We start from the raw sequence: 14,693 nt of genomic DNA, 5'->3' as shown, positions 1-14,693 counted from the left end.
CCAGTCACAGATTGAGTTGCAATTGAGTGAGAAGTGTGTCAAAAGAGTGACAACCATCCCCGGTCTCATCTACAGACTGTTACCCACCACAGCGATATCACGATATGGTCCTGAACCCACACCAGTTTACCAGGGCCCCCCAGTGGGGACCCAACAGCGGTGCGTTGAGAAGGAAAATAAGCTGGTCGGACTGTCGCCATGGCAACCGTGGCATTTGCGCGACACACACACACACACACACACACACACACACAGACACACACACACACGCACGCACTGCATGACACAAACATGATGGTTCTAACAGCGTGAAACACTTGGGACTGAGAAACAATTATGACAACTAACACGCACTATCAATACCGTTTATTCCAAAATCAAAGCTTTCACATTTTACGTCATGGCTTAAGTTACATGTTTATAATTACCATACAATATACACTCAGTGAGCACTTTATTAGGTACTTATTACTTATTTTTTTGACTTATTAAGTCTTCTGCTGCTGGAGCCTATGCACTTAGACGCTCTTCTGCACACCACTGTTGTAATGCATGGTTATTTGCGTTACTGTCACCTTCCTGTCAGCTTTGACCAGTCTGGCCCTTCTCCTCTGACATCTCTCATTAACAAGGCCTTTCTGCCCACAGAACTGCTGCTCACTGGATGTTTTTGTTTTTTGCACCATTCACTGCAAACTCTAGAGACTGTTGTGTATGGAAATCCCAGGAAATCAGCAGTTTCTGAAGCACTCAAACCACCCTGTCTGGCACCAACAATCATTTCATGGTCAAAGTCACTGAGATCACATTTCTTCCCCATTCTGATGGTTGATTAACTGAAGCTCCTGACCTGTATCTGCATGATTTAATGCATTGCACTGCTGCCACACAATTGGCTGATTAGATAATCGCATGAATAAGCAGGTGTACAGGTGTTCCTAATAAAGGGCTCACTGAGTGTATAACCATTAAAACATCTAATGAATACAAATCAGCAAACGCGTATTTACATTCAGTCATTCCAGGCCGACCTTGCCAAATTCCTTTAAATTGAAATTAAAACTCTTAGAATTTTTTTCTCAAACATTTTTATATCAGTTTTGCATGAATAATTCTCTTGAAAATATGTTTTTATTACAAATGCAACAATGTATGGATTTTATAAAATACAAAATACAAAAGTATTTTATAAATATAGAATTATTCCCCCCCCCCAAAAAAAGCAGCATCCAAATATGTTTTAGTGTGTAAATACTGGAAAGTAATGTTTGATAATATATAAAAAGGTAGTGTCAGAATTTGCTGAGGTTTTGTCTTCCTCCACATTGCTGGAGAATAGTGTCACTGAAGGAAAAAGCAAGGCTTACATCAGCCTACTTGGAGTTAAAACATCTGGCACAAAGAGTAATGAATACAACAAAACACAAAACCTTACATTATTAAAACGTCAAAGAAATCTTAAAAACTAAATGTATAAACTTTTAAAAACCTAAAACAAAGTTTAGTGCGTCCGGTGGATTCTTTAAAAATACCGATGGTGTGCATAGAGAGCTCCGGGCGAGAATGTGCATGGTGAGTTACGGCCGATGAAACGGACCCCAGACCTCTGCGTGGATCGCTGCCTGGGCCACAGGCACTGAATTCAGCCTTCAAGGTTCCAGTCTTAAAAATGAATAAATGCATGAGCAAAATTCATGTTAAAAGATTTAAAATGAAAGATTTTGCCTCTTTTTTTACTTGGCCTGAAGATCAGGGGGTCAGTGCAGTGTAGCTGCAGCACGTCACACCAGAGCCGCTCGGGTCCCGTAACCGCGCCCGCGTTACGGAAGCAGTGCGCTGCGATCACCAACTGCGTCTCCGAGACAGTGGCAGGCGTCGTTGCTATGCTACGACGCACCTGTTGTGAGGACAGTGAGCGATTTAAGTCATTTACCACTCTTCTAATATAATAAAAGATATTAGAACCTTCTAATATATAAAAGATTGCATAGTTTGCGTTTCTTAGTTTTTTTTTTTTGTAGTGCATAATTCACAATAAACCTGTTTTTATATGGCATTTGGGTACCAATCATAAAGCTCCAGCTTGCATTTACCACCCTGTTTTTTTACATCTACATCACATTAATCTCCCAAACACACCGCGAACGATTCTACGTCTACTAAATCACCCAAACACACCTCGCGCTATCCCGCTATTCTTCTTGTGCACCTTTGCTGTTTGTTTCTTTAATGCTAGGTCGTAAATCAAAGCTAACGGCAGTATTTCATGAACAAAAATGCACTTTACAGCTGGCGTCTAACACATGCTAAAAGCTTTTCTCCAATGGTATGACACACGTTTTTTTTCAAAGAAACAACCTTACATAGAAAAAGAAGACCTGGAGGGGCATCTGCATGGTAACGGACATTACAAAAGCAGGATATCTGTGAGGTAAAGTCACGCGTGTATATCCATCAGGAGGAGATAACCCATTAGCATGTATTCGGCAGCAGTCATGGATTTTAACAAGCAAATATCCTGCACTGGTAACAGCCCTGACCGTGGAGGGCCCATGAGGGGGTTAATACACATCCGAACAGAGAGAGCTGCTAAATCCAGCCCTTCCGTCTACAGACAGTCACTTCCGTCGTAGATAATTGGCTTCTCGATTGTCAGGTGATACAGAACCTTCTTTGAGATGAACCTGCAAAACGTAAACAAATAAGAAATGGAGATATGAATACGTGAAACTGTGCGTCTACCTGAAAAGATGAAAAAACGACAGCGATAAAAGGAGAAGGTAGAACTGCAATTTGGACGACAAATTATAATCAAAGAAGGGAGAGACAGAGGTCAAAGTTCAGGTTAGACTGCAGCTGTGGGAAAGTCATTACTGCAGGACTGAACGCCTCTATGGTTAAGGATCTCCTACTCAAGTCCTAGAGGGCCACCGTTTCAGTGTTTTTTTTTTTTTTTTGGTGATATTCAATTTAGACCTTGCAAACACGGAGTGCAGCTTCTTTGGCCATGACTGAAGCACCAACGTGCAGAAACACGAGAAGAAGAAGCTGACCCGAGTGGCCCTCCAGGACACAGAGGAAGAGGGTCTGAACACACACTCTGGATCTGAAAGGTCCACGCGGGTACTTTCCCAGACAACGGGCGCTCACAGACTGAATGGAGGTCAACGGAGTTTTACCGAAACAGTTCGCTAGACGGGTCATTTGTAGAAAGACGAAATAAAAAATATTCCCTTTTCAGCCAGATTACGCATGCTCAGGTTGTCAGGACACAGTACAATTGCACACAACCCATAATAGTTTGGCTAGGCTAATGTAAGGCAGTAATGTTAACTAGCCAAGATAGATCAGGTAACCTGTGATGTTAACAAGCTTGGTCGATATAGCCAACAGGAAATTATTGTTTTAGGTATTGAGTACTCTAACGTTGGCTAGCTGGCTACTTGCTATTGCCACCATTACTGGCACCGCTGAAAGGCACGCCCGTTCACTTCCCGTTGTGCGGGCCGAAAGAGCAACGGGGAAAGGCGCCAGTTCGATATATCCTTAACTGCACCTGGAGAAGGAGTTGTCGAAGATGAGCAGGTAGGTGCCTGGGTTCCGGGCTTTCAGCTGCCCCTGGATTGTCTCCCTGTGGGAGTCACAGCGGGTGAGGGGGATGAGAACCTGGGAGGGGAGGAGAACCCAGAGAATCACCATTATCCTGTAGCATAATGCTAAGAGCTATAGTAGGTACATCAGTACATAAACCTAAAACACAATGCTAAGAGCTATAGTAGTACATAAACCTGTCGCATAATGCTAAGCGCTGCAGTATGTATATCAGTGCATAAACCTGGAGCACAATGCTAAGAGCTGCAGTATGTATATCAGTGCATAAACCTGCAGCACAATGCTAAGAGCTGCAGAATGTACCCCAGGACTTTGGTAGTAAAGCCAGTTCAGTTACATCTCTCAGGTCAATGCTCCCTCCCTCCCCTCTCTCTCTCTCTCTCCCTCCCTCTCCCTCACCTTGGCCTGTTCCAGGGGGCTGAGTGGCCCCTCCCTGAACACCACGCTGAAGGAGACGCTCTTGGGCTCGGAGGAGAACAGCCAGCTGATGGTGGGGCCGGCCTTGGGCAGCTCCATGGTGATGACGCTGTAGCTGCTGGCCTTGATGAGGAGCTCGCGGGAGCCGTCCCCGAACTGGGCCATGTCCTCCACGGCGAGTGGCACGCTGCTCCTGGGGTTCAAACGCACAGGCCTCGCTGTCAACCTCCGCAAACGTCCGCTAACCTCCGCTACTGCCGTGAACCTCCGCTACCCTCCGCTAACCTCCGCTAACGTCCGCTAACCTCCGCTACCGCCGCTACCCTCCGCTACCGCCGCTAACCTCCGCTACCGCCGCTAACCTCCGCTAACCTCCGCTACTGCCGCTAACCTCCGCTACCGCCGTGAACCTCCGCTAACCTCCGCTACTGCCGCTAACCTCCGCTAACCTCCGCTAACCTCCTCTACCGCCGCTACTGCCGCTAACCTCCGCTAACCTCCGCTACCCTCAGCTAACCTCCTCTAACCTCCGCTAACCTCCGCTACCGCCGCTAACCTCCGCTAACCTCCGCTACCCTCAGCTAACCTCCTCTAACCTCCGCTAACCTCCGCTACCGCCGCTAACCTCCGCTAACCTCCGCTAACCTCCGCTACTGCCGCTACCCTCCGCTAACCTCCTCTACCGCCGCTAACCTCACACTTACTGCTGTGAACCCCACCTTTTCTACCCTGAAACCCACCCTTACTGCCCTGAACCCCACCCTAACTGCCCTGTACCTCACCATTACTGCATTGTACACTGGACAGAGTGGGGTTTAGACTGATATAGACTCACATTGTACACCATATGGAATGGGGTTTCATACCCATACACAGTGTGACTCCATGCGGGTTCAGACTCACGCCAGTTCTCCAGACTTCAGCAGGTGTATCTCAGCGTCCTGCACTGCTGGAATCTGCTCCTCTGAGTCCTCAGGGCTGGGGCCCTCAGGGCTGGGGTCTGCCCTGCTCCCGCTCGAGCCCCTGGGAGCACAACGAGAGGGACACAGCAGCCTCGGTGAGTGGAGACAGGCCAGTGGGGTACCAGGACATGGCTGTGATTGGTTAGTAGGGCACAGGAGCAGGGCTGTGATTGGTTCGAGGGGTACAGGAACAGAACTGATTGGTTTGTGGGGTACAGGAGCAGGGCTGTGATTGGTTTGTGAGGTACAGGAGCAGGGCTGTGATTGGTTCGAGGGGTACAGGAACAGAACTGATTGGTTAGTGGGGTACAGGAGCAGGGCTGTGATTGGTTTGTGAGGTACAGGAGCATGACTGTGATTGGTTAGTGGTGTGCAGAAGCATGGCCGTGATTGGTTAGTGGGGTACAGGAGCAGGGCTGTGATTGGTTTTTGAGGTACAGGAGCATGACTGTGATTGGTTAGTGGTGTACAGAAGCATGGCCGTGATTGGTTAGTGGGGTACAGGAGCAGGGCTGTGATTGGTTTGTGAGGTACAGGAACAGAGTTGATTAGTTTGTGGGGTAGAGAAACGGAGCTGATTAGTTAGCGGGGTACAGGAGCATGACTATGACTGGTTAGTGAGGAACAGGAGCAGGGCTGGGATTGGTTAGTGGGGTACAGGAGCAGAGCTGATTGGCTCACAGCTCTGTGCTGGTCCCTGTCTCTCTCTCAGGGGAATCCTCGGTGCCGTGGGACAGAGAGTCGCTGTCGTAAACCCCGTTCACCTCCTCCTCCGTGATGATGTCGAACACCGCATCCTCGGACCTGGAGCCGGGGTCCGTCACTGCCACACAGGAAACAGGAAACAGGAAACAGGAAGTGGTGAATACAGCCGTCACTTCCACGCTGTGAGAGGCCAAGTTTGCAGGCAGTATGCAAAGGCAGGAAGGGAATTGAGGTCTCACTCAAAAGTTAGCAAGGTGCTTTCGTTCATTTCGTTTTGAAGGCAGTGTGAGATATATCCTTCAGCATGGACGGTATCTCAAAGGTTATCTTGTTTTTATTCTTTTATTATTTTCTTGACCCCCGAAGCCTGCAGCTAGTCTCACAACTAGACCAGGAAATTAGCTAGTGTATGTGTGTCAGTGTGTGTATGCGTGTGCGTGTGTATGTGTATAGTATGTGTTCATGTGTGGGTGCGAGTGTGTGTATGCGTGTATGTGTATGTGTATAGTATGTGTTCATGTGTGTGTGTGTGCGTATGTGTATAGTATGTGTGAATGTGTATAGTGTGTGTGTGTGTATAGTATGTGTGAATGTGTGTGTATAGTATGTGTGAATGTGTGTGTATAGTGTATGTGTGTGTATGTAGTATGTATGTGTGTGTGTGTGTATGTGTATAGTATGTGTGAATGTGTGTGTGTGTGTATATAGTATGTGTGAATGTGTGTGTGTGTGTGTATAGTGTGTGTGCGTATAGTGTGTATAGTGTGTGTGTGTGTGTGTGTATAGTATGTGTGAATGTGTGTGTGTGTGTGTATGTGTGTGTGTGTGTGTGTGCGTATAGTGTGTATAGTGTGTGTGTGTGTGTGTGTGTATAGTATGTGTGAATGTGTGTGTGTGTGTGTGTGTATAGTATGTGTGCATGTGTGTGTGTGTATAGTATGTGTGAATGTGTGTGTGTGTGTGTGTGTGTGTGTATGCGTGTATGTGTATGTGTATAGTATGTGTTCATGTGTGTGTGTGCGTATGTGTATAGTATGTGTGAATGTGTGAGTGTGTATAGTGTGTGTGTGTGTATAGTATGTGTGAATGTGTGTGTATAGTATGTGTGAATGTGTGTGTATAGTGTATGTGTGTGTATGTAGTATGTATGTGTGTGTGTATGTGTATAGTATGTGTGAATGTGTGTGTGTGTGTATATAGTATGTGTGAATGTGTGTGTGTATAGTGTGTGTGTGTGTGTATAGTGTGTGTGCGTATAGTGTGTATAGTGTGTGTGTGTGTGTGTGTGTATAGTGTGTGTGAATGTGTGTGTGTGTGTGTATGTGTGTGTGTGTGTGTGCGTATAGTGTGTATAGTGTGTGTGTGTGAATGTGTGTGTGTGTATAGTGTGTGTGCGTATAGTGTGTATAGTGTGTGTGTGTGTATAGTATGTGTGAATGTGTGTGTGTGTGTATGTGTGTGTGTGTGTGTGTGCGTATAGTGTGTGTGTGTGTGTGTGTGTGTGTGTGTATAGTATGTGTGAATGTGTGTGTGTGTGTGTATAGTATGTGTGAATGTGTGTGTGTGTGTGTGTGTATATAGTATGTGTGAATGTGTGTGTGTGTGTGTGTGTATAGTGTGTGTGTGTGTGTGTGTGTGTGTGTATAGTGTGTGTGAATGTGTGTGTGTGTGTGTATAGAGTGTGTGTGGGTGTGTGTGTGTATACAGTGTGTGTGTGTGTGTATAGTGTGTGTGAATGTGTGTGTGTGTGTGTATAGAGTGTGTGTGGGTGTGTGTGTGTATAGAGTGTGTGTGTGTGTGTGTATAGTATGTGTGAATGTGTGTGTGTGTGTGTATGTGTGTGTGTGTGTGTGTGTGTGTGCGTATAGTGTGTATAGAGTGTGTGTGGGTGTGTGTGTGTATAGAGTGTGTGTGTCTGTGTGTGTGTATAGTGTGTGTGTGTGTGTGTGTGTGTATAGTGTGTGTGCGTCCTCACCTGTGACGCTGGGCGTGGGGGTGTAGGGGGCGGGGCCGGGCGCGGTCCCGGCGGGCGGGGGTGTGAGTCCCAGCTCGGCCTGCGTGAGGCGCTCTCTCACGGCGCTGTGCTGAGAGTAACAGTCCCGGCAGCACCTCTCCTTCCTGCCGCTCTGCTTCGTCATCACAAAGTTATTACTGCAGTAGTAGCAGAAAATGCGCCCGCACAACCTGGCCACCGGGGGGCGCCAAACGCACAGAGAGGAGGGGGAGAGAAGAGCGCTTTCAGCACAGCGGGAGGAACACTCTGGCAACAAGGTCAGGTGCAGGTGCGTGCCTGCTTGCCATTAACAGGTTAGGTCACAATTTCAAAAAAGGCAGACACACCCATGCATGGCCAAATAAATACTGGGAGGGAGACTCGGTCCAGAGGCATGTCTCCATGGTAACCAGGTGAAAAGGCTCTCATCTGGAGTGATGTCTACGCGGTAACTCGCCAGCAGTGGTGTCTCTACGGTCGCTATGGTAACTCACCAGCACCTACGTCTCCATGGTAACTCACCTGCAGTGGTGTCTCCGCAGTAACCAGGTGAACTGGCTCCGGCAGCTCAGGCAGTGCGTGGCCTCCTTGTCCACCAACCACCACTGCTCCTCCGCCCGCAGCTTCTGCTCAAACTCCAGCGCGTCCGACTTCTGCCACAGAGCGTCCTTATCTCTGAGACACAGGGCCCAGAGCCAGGTCAAAGGTCAGAGCGCTTTCAAACTCCGACTTCTGCCACATGTTTATTCCCAACATGTGGGAGAAGGAGCAGGATGTCCACTCTAGCCGCACAAGTTCATACCAAAAAACAGGTAACAGGTAACAGGTAACAGGTGAAAGATAACAAGTAAAAGGTGACAGGTAACAGATGAAAGATAACAAGTAAAAGGTGACAGGTAACAGGTGTAATGGAACAGGTAACAGGTGACAGGTAAATGGTAAGGACCAGGGGACAAGTGGAGCAGGGGACAGGGGACAGGTGACAGGTAAGGAGCAGGGGACAGGTGACAGGGGACAGGTAAGGAGCAGGGGAGAGGGGACAGGTAAGGAGCAGGGGACAGGTAAGGAGCAGGGGACAGGTGACAGGTAAGGAGCAGGGGACAGGTGACAGGTAAGGAGCAGGGGACAGGGGACAGGTGACAGGTAAGGAGCAGGGGACAGGTGAGCACCTGATGAGCTCGATAAGGCGCTCCTCCAGGTTGCCCTTGGTCCTGCAGAGGTCGTCCATCTCAGCGGCCATCTTGAGTTTGTGGTTTTCTCTGTCCGCTACGGTGACCTCCAGCTCCCCCTTCAGTTCCTCACAGCGTCCCAGAGCCATGAGCAGGTCTGCCCCGGCGCTGAGAGGGGGGGGGGGGGGAGCAGGTGTGACTTGTTTATCATTAATTCTGTGACACAGGCTGTAGAAAGGTGAAGGGGATGTGAGATGTAAAATAGTCTGCTCTTCAGCCACCTTCCCAGAACACGATGTTCATATCATCTTACTTCAGCAAACGCCTATACGTGTGGAAGGTGCAATAATATAGCACTGTAGTTACAATCACTGCTTTCTGTTCCTGAAATAAAGGCCATTTGTCATGTGGCCTGTGGCCCCAGACCTGGCTAGGCTCTCTCTCAGGCTCTGCAGTTCTTCGTCCTTCTGTCCAATCACAGCGTCCCGTTCTGAGATCCCAGAGTCCTTCTCTTCCACCAGCTGAGAGTTCTTCCTGTTAACAGTCTTTCGTACACAATCGGGGAAGAATCAGGTATCAGAAAAATCCACTTAAATCTGTGCCCGTTTAACACACTCTTTAATGACATTGTTTGTTGATTGTTACTTTTTGAAAAGAAAACAACTATAATGAAGAAGGAGAAGAAGATTTTTAACTCACCTCCAGTTCAGACAGCCGGGCCTCTAGGTGGCGCCCTTTCTCCTGCTCTGCAGTCAGCTGGGCCCGTACGGCCACCACCTCCTGATTGGCACTCTGAGGACCAAGCACACATGCGCACACACACACGCACGCACGCACACACACAGACGCACACACACACATACACACACCCACACAGACACGCACGCACGCACGCATGCACACACACACAGACGCACACGCGCACACACAAACATACACACACCCAAACAGACACACACACACACACACACGTTACATTATTACATTACATTATCGGCATTTGGCAGACGCTCTTATCCAGAGCGATGTACAGTTGATTAGACTAAGCAGGAGACAATCCTCCCCTGGAGCAATGCAGGGTTAAGGGCCTTGCTCAAGGGCCCAATGGCTGTGCAGATGTTATTGTGGCTACACTGGGATTCAAACCCCCAACCTTGCCTGCCCCATTAACCTTAACCACTACGCTACAGGCTGCCCCATTAAAGATCCCATGACACGCTTCGCAAAGAGTAGGGGGTTCCCCAGCGTCCTGGCCGAATTCCCAACCCTCCCTGGCTCTCTCCACCTGCCGCCTAATCATCCCCGGATGAATTTGGCTTAACGACTGAATCGCAGGGAGCTGTAATGATAATGGCGCGCGGGGACCTTGATCTGGTTCTGGTAGCTCATGGCCTCGCTGCTCATCTGGAACCTGACGGCATCCGCCTCCTCGCGGTGGGACTCCTGGAGGCTCCGCCCCCGGCCCTCGGCCTGCTCCAGCCGGCCCCGGAGGTCCCGCGCCTCCCCCTGCGCCTCCTGCAGCTGCCTGCGCGCCTCCCCGAGCTCCCCCTGCGCCTCCTGGCTCCGCGCAGTCAGGCCGCAGAGGGCCACGCCCAGCTCGGCGGTCTCGGTGTTGGCGCGGTGCAGTCCCTCCCGGGCGTCGTCCAGCTCCACGCTCAGCGCCTCCTGCTGCCTCTTCAGCGCCTGCGCCTCCTCCCTGCTGCTCTGCAGCTCCGCCCGCAGCGCCTGCACCTCCTCCCTGCTGCTCTGCAGCTCCTGCACGTGGCCCCGGTTCATCTGCTCCAGCTGCGCCTGCGCATCAGAGACGCAACACCTCAGCTTCAGCTGCGCATCAGAGACACAACACCTCAGCTTCAGCTGCACATCAGAGACACAACACCTCTGCTTCAGCTGCGCATCAGAGACGCAACACCTCAGCTTCAGCTGCACATCAGAGACACAACACCTCAGCTTCAGCTGCACATCAGAGACACAACACCTCAGCTTCAGCTGCACATCAGAGACACAACACCTCAGCTTCAGCTGCGCATCAGAGACACAACACCTCAGCTTCAGCTGCGCATCAGAGACACAACACCTCAGCTTCAGCTGCGCATCAGAGACGCAACACCTCAGCTTCAGCTGCGCATCAGAGACACAACACCTCAGCTTCAGCTGCACATCAGAGACACAACACCTCAGCTTCAGCTGCACATCAGAGACACAACACCTCAGCTTCAGCTGCGCATCAGAGACACAACACCTCAGCTTCAGCTGCGCATCAGAGACACAACACCTCAGCTTCAGCTGCGCATCAGAGACACAACACCTCAGCTTCAGCTGCGCATCAGAGACACAACACCTCAGCTTCAGCTGCGCATCAGAGACACAACACCTCAGCTTCAGCTGCGCATCAGAGACACAACACCTCAGCTTCAGCTCCGAGCCATATCTCAGACCTTGAAACCCTGTATGCACCAGTACACAGCCTGAGATCCGCAGGTAGAGCTCCCAACTAAGTACTAAGGGCAATCATTGGTTGTCTATCATTATTTATCATCAGTAACATTTGTTTGACTAGCAATTGACAAGTCACAAAATGGGCCCTAATTTCATACAATAACTCTTGACACTTGATGATTGACAGCAGATAACTACACACCACCTAGTAATCCTGTCAATTTAATTGGGACTTTAAACTATCACCTCAGCTGAGCCGGAGAGGAAGGGATGGCTGCCACAAAATGGCTGGCAATATGGTGGAGAGGAAAGGATGGCACAAAATGGCTGCCAATATGGTGGAGAGGAAAGGATGGCACAAAATGGCTGCCGTGGCCCACTCAGGAGGGGGCAGCGGAGAGCTGTGTACTGGTTTGGGGACGTGTCGGGTTTTTGGGGCGCCATGTCATACCTTCAGGGACTCCCTCAGGGACCTCAGCTCCTCCTTCTCCTCCTTTGTGGCCTCCAGGCGGCTCCTGGCCCGCGCCTCCTCCTCCTCGGCCCTGCAGAGGCCTGTCCGCAGCCCCTGCACCTCCTCCTGCAGCCGGGAGACCTCCCCAAGGTGGAGCTCCAGCTGGGCCTCAGCCCCCGAGAGCCGTACGCCCGCCTCGCACACCTCCTTCTGCAGCTCCTCCCTCTCCTTCTCCCACTCCGCCCTCTCCTTCTCCCACTCCACCTTCTCCTTCTGCAGCTCTTCCCTCTCCTTTTCCCACTCCACCTTCTCCTTCTGCAGCTCCTCCCTCTCCTTCTCCCACTCCACCTTCTCCTTCTGCAGCTCCGCCTTCTCCTTCTGCAGCTCCTCCCTCTCCTTCTCCCACTCCTCCCTCTCCTTCTCCCGGTCCACCTTCTCCTTCTCCCGCTCCACCGTCTCCTTCTCCCACACCACCTTCTCCTTCTCCCGCTCCACCCTCTCCTTCTCCAACTCCACCTTCTCCTTCTGCAGGTCCTCCTCTCTCCTGCGGGAGGTGGCCAGGCTGCCCTCCAGCTCGGAGATCTGGGCCCGGATGGAGCGCAGCTCTGCCTGCATGGAGGCCAGCGCCTCCTTCACGGCGGCCTGCTCCTCCCGCAGCTCGCGGTTCTCCTGCTCCAGCCTCCTCTCGCGCTCGGCGCCCGCTGCCCGCAGGTCCAGCGTCGCCTCCTCCTGGCGTCTGGCGGTCTGCAGCAGGCCGCCGTTGAGCTCCATCAGACTGGCGCACTGCTCCCTGTACTCCTCCACCTTCTTAGCCTGCTCCTCCCTGGCTCCCACCTCCTCCTCCAGGCCCCGGGCCCGGCTCTCCAGCGCCTCCTTCTCCTCCGTTGCCTGCCGCTCGCGAGCCTCCAGCGAGCTCCGCGCCTCCTGCAGCTCCACCTCCCGCTGGGACAGGGAGGCACAGAGCTCCTCCAGCCGGGCCTCGCTCTCCCGCAGGGCGGACTCCGCCCTCCTGACCTCCTCCCTCTGCTCCTCTGCCCCCATCTGAGCCTCCTGCAGCTGGGCCAGCAGCTCGTGCATCTTCTGGGCCGAGTCAAAATGACTGGCCGCCTGCTGGCCCTGAGAGGGACAACAACAATAATAACTAACAACAACAACCACAATAACATTCATCACAATAACAATAATAACTAACAACAACAACCACAATAACATTCATCACAATAACAATAATAACTAACAACAACAACCACAATAACATTAATCACAATAACAATAATAACTAACAACAATAACCACAATAACATTCATCACAACAACAATAATAACTAACAACAATAACCACAATAACATTCATCACAATAACAATAATAACTAACAACAATAACCACAATAACATTCATCACAACAACAATAATAACTAACAACAATAACCACAATAACATTCATCACAACAACAATAATAACTAACAACAATAACCACAATAACATTCATCACAACAACAATAATAACTAACAACAACAACCACAATAACATTCATCACAATAACAAGAATAACTAACAACAATAACCACAATAACATTAATCACAATAACAATAATAACTAACAACAACAACCACTATAACATTCATCACAATAACAAGAATAACTAACAACAACAACCACAATAACATTCATCACAATAACAATAATAACTAACAACAACAACCACAATAACATTCATCACAATAACAATAATAACTAACAACAACAACCACAATAACATTAATCACAATAACAATAATAACTAACAACAATAACCACAATAACATTCATCACAATAACAATAATAACTAACAACAATAACCACAATAACATTCATCACAATAACAATAATAACTAACAACAATAACCACAATAACATTCATCACAATAACAATAATAACTAACAACAATAACCACAATAACATTCATCACAATAACAATAATAACTAACAACAATAACCACAATAACATTCATCACAATAACAATAATAACTAACAACAATAACCACAATAACATTAATCACAATAACAATAATAACTAACAACAACAACCACTATAACATTCATCACAATAACAAGAATAACTAACAACAACAACCACAATAACATTCATCACAATAACAAGAATAACTAACAACAACAACCACAATAACATTCATTACAATAACAATAATAACTAACAACAACAACCACAATAACATTAATCACAATAAAAATAATAACTAACAACAACAACCACAATAACATTCATCACAATAACAATAATGACTAACAACAACAACCACAATAACATTCATTACAATAACAAGAATAACTAACAACAATAACCACAATAACATTAATCACAATAACAATAATAACTAACAACAACAACCACAATAACATTAATCACAATAACAATAATAACTAACAACAACAACCACAATAACATTCATCACAATAACAATAATAACTAACAACAACAACCACTATAACATTCATCACAATAACAAGAATAACTAACAACAACAACCACAATAACATTCATCACAATAACAATAATAACTAACAACAATAACCACAATAACATTCATCACAATAACAATAATAACTAACAACAATAACCACAATAACATTCATCACAATAACAATAACTAACAACAACAACCACTATAACATTCATCACAATAACAAGAATAACTAACAACAATAACCACAATAACATTAATCACAATAACAATAATAACTAACAACAACAACCACAATAACATTAATCACAATAACAATAATAACTAACAACAACAACCACAATAACATTCATCACAATAACAATAATAACTAACAACAACAACCACAATAACATTCATCACAATAACAATAATAACTAACAACAACAACCACAATAACATTCATTACAATAACAATAATAACTAACAACAACCA

At 47.9% G+C, this 14,693-nt stretch overlaps 1 protein-coding gene across 2 annotated transcripts in view; it reads right to left on the bottom strand.

The window, feature by feature from the left end:
- Positions 1-351: 351 nt before the first annotated feature.
- The window catches only part of fyco1a (FYVE and coiled-coil domain autophagy adaptor 1a), a 32,382-nt gene continuing 18,040 nt past the window's right edge, over positions 352-14,693 (bottom strand). For both annotated transcript variants that reach the window (XM_061239347.1, XM_061239348.1), the window contains exons 9-20: positions 11,749-12,864; positions 10,224-10,649; positions 9,558-9,650; positions 9,285-9,403; positions 8,859-9,026; positions 8,212-8,364; positions 7,672-7,880; positions 5,673-5,814; positions 4,933-5,052; positions 4,012-4,222; positions 3,557-3,666; positions 352-2,684 (exon numbers count right to left, since the gene is read on the bottom strand). In XM_061239347.1, coding sequence (XP_061095331.1) covers positions 2,609-2,684; positions 3,557-3,666; positions 4,012-4,222; positions 4,933-5,052; positions 5,673-5,814; positions 7,672-7,880; positions 8,212-8,364; positions 8,859-9,026; positions 9,285-9,403; positions 9,558-9,650; positions 10,224-10,649; positions 11,749-12,864 — 2,943 coding nt within the window. In that variant the 3' untranslated portion in view covers positions 352-2,608. The remainder of the gene's footprint in view (positions 2,685-3,556; positions 3,667-4,011; positions 4,223-4,932; positions 5,053-5,672; positions 5,815-7,671; positions 7,881-8,211; positions 8,365-8,858; positions 9,027-9,284; positions 9,404-9,557; positions 9,651-10,223; positions 10,650-11,748; positions 12,865-14,693) is intronic.

The sequence above is a fragment of the Conger conger genome, chromosome 4 (assembly GCF_963514075.1).
Source record: "Conger conger chromosome 4, fConCon1.1, whole genome shotgun sequence".
Taxonomy (NCBI): domain Eukaryota; kingdom Metazoa; phylum Chordata; class Actinopteri; order Anguilliformes; family Congridae; genus Conger; species Conger conger.
Note: the sequence above shows the minus strand (reverse complement) of the source record. Positions and strands in the feature narration are given on the sequence as shown.